The following is a 5,472-nucleotide window of genomic DNA, read 5'->3' on the forward strand; positions in this document are numbered from 1 at the left end:
AATCACATTCTTCTCTCTGTTTCAGTTCCCACTCCCGTGCCTCCACACTCATCCCTCTATCAGCCTTGCACCGCCGTCGCATTGGACCTCCATTGTACTAAACTTCCATCGCACCGAGGCTCTGTCGTACCCCTTCCTGGTTCTTCTCCGTCACACCCCTTCCGTCAGCCTTGTTCGCGTCGCTCCCTTTCGAACCCTAATGTGCATTTCTCTCTTCGATCTCTCCACTAGTGCTTGCTCTTCTCCGTGTGTTGCTGCGTTTCTCTCTTCGATCTTGCCTCAGCTATGCAGGTAACCTTAATCTCCTTTCTCTTTCATCGATGTTTCTTTCATTCAATTCCATTGCTAACTCTAATTATATTATTCTATATTCCATCACTAACTCTAATTCTATTTCCTATTCTATGATAAGAACTTGTAACAGTTACAGTTCTTTATTTTGTGTTCTTATAAACTTGTTTGTGAAATCAAGGTTCCTAAATCAAGTTTCATTTTGGTTGAATTTTTTAGGGGTTAGGTTTTTATTGATGCAATGTTTCTTGTTTTCGTGTTTTTGCTGAAGATTGATTGGCTGAACAAGTTTTTTGAATAGCCTTACCTTGATAAGATATTTGCATTTTGAATAAGCTTTGATCATTTTTCATTTTTGCTTTTTACCTTGGTTGTTTGTTTGTCGTAATGTGTTAATTTTTCTTTTGTTTAGGCAATTTGTAAGATAGAATTAGTTATACACTATACGCTAAAAGAGTTTTGATTTCAATGCTTAAACTACTTTAATTGTAGTAGGCAGATAGAATTTCTCTTCCTTTTTTGAATATTATCCGAATCTGAAAAGTGGAAGCTTGGTTCTTTTACTTGTCATAAGAAACATATAAGAGACTCTAGCTAGTTCTTTCTTTTTGCTGCTTTTCAAATATTCTATCTCTGAATGTGCAAAGTAGGACAAGATGGAAAGTAGAGGGAGCAAAGCAATGCCTGCACAGAAAAATGGGCGTTGATCGAATCGAGAAATGAAAATGGCTTTGATACAAGATGTATGTGATAATTTATTAGTGAAATAAATTTTCAGTACATAGGATAAATTAATGTTTTCAAACTTGACATGTTGATAAATTGAAGAGAAAGCTGAGACATGAAGAGAATGTGCATAGTATACTTAATACTTGCTTTCTTTCTTGTCAAGTCTAAAAAAAACAAATCCACTCTTATGAAGAAAGTATAATTAGAAATTTTAGGATGGATGAATTAAGTTCTAACTAAAAAAATAATGTAGTGAGGTTACTAGGATCTTGCACAGAAGGTGTTTGTAGATTTGACGAGATGGTGGCAGGGAAGGAGAGAAAGTATTACATGCTTGGTGGGAAAGGGGGTGTGGGAAAAACAAGCTGTGCTACCTCCCTTGCTCAGGTATCTAATGAGACCAAAAAAATCTCTTGATTGTTTAGTTTAGTAGTTCTTCAATATGGATAAAATTTCAGAAGTGTAATGCTACAATCTCATTAGGATTTGACAGGTGGTAGGCTTGTTCCGGTTGAAGGAGTAGAGTCACCATTATATGCTCTCGAAGTACTCATTTTGATTGAAACAGAATTGAATATTAAACTAATAGTGTATCGAAGGTTTAATGACATTATCGCAATGTACATTTTATTACAATAGCTACCAGTGTTAAGAGTTTCAAATAAAGCTTGAAGACTGTTCTTGTTGAAATTGAATAAGCTTAATGAGAGAATGACTTAGAAATAGCAAGAAGCTAGTTTCTTATTCACCCAAATCACCTCTGAGATAATACTTTGATAAGGACTTCTTTGTTTAATGTTGTATGATTTGCAATGTAACTCTTTTCTATAAAAAACGGTTAATATTTTCCAGTAATATATTTTTTGGATACCTGTTCAATGTTTTAATTTAGATTTTCCCATTTTTTAATTATGACGACAATTTTATGATACAGGGTGTTTATTATTATTTCTATCAAATATTCAGGAACAAAGCCGAAGTGGCTGCACTAGAACAGAAAAGGCTAGGCATTGGCGATGGATCAGTTGGGATGTTCTCCTTACTTATTGTTGCTATTTTCTCCGTGTAATTTTAATTTACTTTGCTAAAAGATCTCCTATGAAAATTGGTCAAAGGGAATAACAGATTATGTAATACCTCAAATTGCTTAATTCATTCTTCTTGTAGGTGTGTTAATGTGCTATTGACAAATCCCATATGGGTAGTTGTTATGCGAATGCAGGTAATTCGCTAGTCGATAGTCAATTCCATTCACTTTTCTCATTGCATCCCCTTTCCTTGTTCTCTTTGCTTTCCTTTTTCTTTCTCTTTTTTGTTCTGATTAAGCTCTGAATGTCAAATTGAAACATGATACTATTTTACTTCTGTAAGAAGGATACTTTTCTTTTTTTAATTTTAGAATTTGCTTGATTGAAAATAGAAGGATTCATGAACCTTTATGCTTGTCTCTTTACTTCCTTTCTAGCTCACAAAACAACTAATAAAAATATTTTTTGCATGTAGACGCACAGAAAAGAGTCAAGCAGAACTCTGTCTGGTGATGTGTTGTTAAATGCCACTGAACAAGCATTAGTTCCCGCAGTTGAGCCTCTTGCTTATGGAACTAGCGATGTGGTAGGTAAAGTTTATCTTTATGGATAGCCTCTCTTCTTATCTTTTATCCTTATTATATAAGTACTAATCACATGGCGTTGTTTGATCCATGTAGCTGAACTCACTTAGTGAGATAAGACTTTGTTGTTATATAAGTACAACTCAGATGATGCCTTCGATAGCTATTTAGAGAAGTTATGTAAATTGATTATTATTCTGTGTGTAAGCTATCCATATGCAAGAAACTTTCTGGAAAACTTATAATTTTGTTGTTTCTTCTTTTCATGATTCATAGAATAGTTCAATAGATAGAAAAAATTTAACACTGGTTCTTTTGATGAAGAAACCTTTCTAGCCTTCTGAATAATCACCGTGTAGCTACCTTTCGAGTTTGGAACAAATTCAACACCATAGCTTATTTCTCACCCTATAACTCTCAGCTCCCAAGAAAGCAAACATTTTTGCAGGTTCCCAAAACAAAATTAAACTTTGGATTGATAAAAAAAATAAGACTATAATAATACCTTAACAGTTCTATACAGTGAATGATTCATTTGACCACTGCACGAGGTTTTCTTTTGTAAAGTGATTTATCCTTTACATTGTATCTGGCTTATAATAGTCTAATATTTTTTTTTAGATATATAAAAAAGAGGTGTAGGGTTTAAGTATGCAACCCCTATAAATGGATCAGCATCAATGTTAACATCACTATCGTCATTAGGTAGAAAGAGATCATATTATAGTAGCTTGTGTTGAAAACCTTTTTTCCTTGCAGAGACTTATTTTCTTACTCTTGAACATAACGCTTTTTTATTTTTTAGTTAAGTATTTTTTCATGTTTTATTTTTTTTACTCTGTTATTTTAGTTTGGGTGTTTGAGCCGTGTTTGTAACATCCCAAAATTGGGGAAAGAAGGACAAGCTGAGAAAGGATCCAAGGAAGGAAGATCTAAGGTTCTCTAAGTTCTGCGGCAAACTAGCCACATTCTTCCTTAAAGCTTCTTTTTTCAGCTTAAAAAAAGTAGGATGTTCTTGTTTAATTGATTTAGTTGAATGCATGTGACTGTAGGCTAATTAGCAAGTAGGCTTGGTTTTGGCTGGATAGGAAGATCAGTTATTCTTGTTTTAGTTGAATGCATATTGGTCTAGGATAATTATTTGTGATTATATGTCTTTGCATGTGATGTTTTACAGTTTGATTATTGATTCACTTTTGTTGGATTATCTGGTTTATGTTGATGATGATAGTAGTTGCTAATTTGGATTAAATAGACATTTTCCTAATTTGGATTAAATAGGCAAAATCGTATATATGTTACTAAAACTCTTTATTAAATAGACATTTCCTAATTTTTATTCTTTTATTATTAGTATTTTATTTGGATCGCTCCTAATGGTTAAATACTTTAATTGGGCTAGGTAATTTGAGTGTTCTATTTCAAGTATCAATACTTCAATAGCAGAAAGGGAAAACAGAACTGGGTGATATTTGTCAAAAAGAGAATGTATGTTTATGTGTGTGGCAATGGTAAGTACCTTGTTTTTGTTTTTTTGACTTTAGCATTGAAGACTTAATGAGTTCCCAAATCTAGTGAACAAGAGAGAATCCTTTTTTGTTTGATTGCTATTCCTTTTTTCGAAGCATAGTGAAAAACAATATTTATCCTTGCATTGTATATTAGAATTGTTCCTGGCCCAGCTAATATATGTGCATTATTCTTCAGGATGTGACTCTCTTGTAGCCAAAAGCTTATTGCTACTGGCATATTCTTAGAGTATGAAGTGAGGCAGCTCAAATGGTATATAGATAATCATATTTGTAAAAATTAGTATATAGAAATTAATTTAAAAAAGTAAAGACTTGAGTGTATAATATAAAATTAATTAAGTAAAAATATCAGTAAAAAAATAATTAAAGCTTAAACTTATCACATTATTAAAAATAATTACATATGAAATCACTAAATATTTTTTATTTTATCAATCACATATACGATATATATACTTTTTCAAAAACTTGAAGGAGCCGATGCATTATTTGTGTAACATCCTAATATTCATATCCTTATACTCGAGCGATAAGTCAATGATAATAAGGTGGTACAACTCTCAAGGTGAATTATAATACATAAACATATATATAAGTTGAAAGGAGGTATTAAACGAGAAGTCTGAAAAGTAGTAAAATAAAATCGTGAAACAGAACACTCACTTATCGATAACCATAAGATAAAATATATTCGGATAGTGAGACATGATAAGGTACAAATAACAAGGAAGAATAGAATAAAGACAAGGTATATATATAAGCACAATAGCCACTAGTCACGACCTTCAAAGTTTAGGTCGACTAGGGTACAGAAATAAAATCAGTTTGACAACAATGTTTCCTATCTCTCCCAAAATATACATTAAAGAATCTATAGACAAGCTTTCCAAAATGATAAATACATATAAGTAAGTTTTTCAAGATAAATACAGAGAGATTCTAAGCAAAGTAAAACAGGAGTCCAATGATCTTTGCCATCTTTTAGATTAATCACAGCTCACTACTGATAAAAGTACGGTAAAAGTGCCAAATAAATACAATGCACTATAATAGGAACACACCAAGCATTCTAAGCCTCCTTTCATCAACTATTCACCCTAGGTTCTCACTAATCCATAAATATGCCACTGTCATAAGGGAATACTAAATCTAATTCATCTTTCTCATCTTTTCCAACTTTCCAACTCTCCAACATAACAGAACCATAATCATGAATATAACCATCACCAGCTTCTTTGTCTCAGTAATTCTGTATCAATACTTTATATCTTCACCTGGAACAAGTGAAATCAGTTTACTACGTCTACC

General features: G+C 32.5%; 1 protein-coding gene across 14 annotated transcripts; it reads left to right on the forward strand.

Moving 5' to 3' along the window:
- Positions 1–4,543, forward strand: LOC112696745 (peroxisomal nicotinamide adenine dinucleotide carrier). 14 transcript variants are annotated; one of them, XR_011862372.1, is made up of 8 exons: positions 159–291; positions 939–1,034; positions 1,274–1,407; positions 1,955–2,085; positions 2,188–2,242; positions 2,524–2,638; positions 4,035–4,143; positions 4,340–4,543. XR_011862372.1 is itself a non-coding variant. In XM_072197074.1 (8 exons), exons 3-8 carry the CDS (start codon positions 1,321–1,323, stop codon positions 4,041–4,043), a joined length of 480 nt encoding a protein of 159 aa, XP_072053175.1. In that variant the 5' UTR covers positions 159–291; positions 939–1,034; positions 1,274–1,320; the 3' UTR covers positions 4,044–4,148. The 14 variants fall into 14 exon arrangements, 11 of the variants coding, with proteins under 11 accessions (XP_072053181.1, XP_072053185.1, XP_072053184.1 ...); XR_011862373.1 differs by having other exon boundaries at positions 2,524–2,634; XM_072197074.1 differs by lacking the exon at positions 4,340–4,543 and adding an exon at positions 3,483–3,569 and having other exon boundaries at positions 2,524–2,634; positions 4,035–4,148.
- The last annotated feature ends 929 nt before the right edge of the window (positions 4,544–5,472 follow it).

Source organism: Arachis hypogaea, chromosome 6 (assembly GCF_003086295.3).
Source record: "Arachis hypogaea cultivar Tifrunner chromosome 6, arahy.Tifrunner.gnm2.J5K5, whole genome shotgun sequence".
NCBI classification, from domain to species: Eukaryota; Viridiplantae; Streptophyta; class Magnoliopsida; order Fabales; family Fabaceae; genus Arachis; species Arachis hypogaea.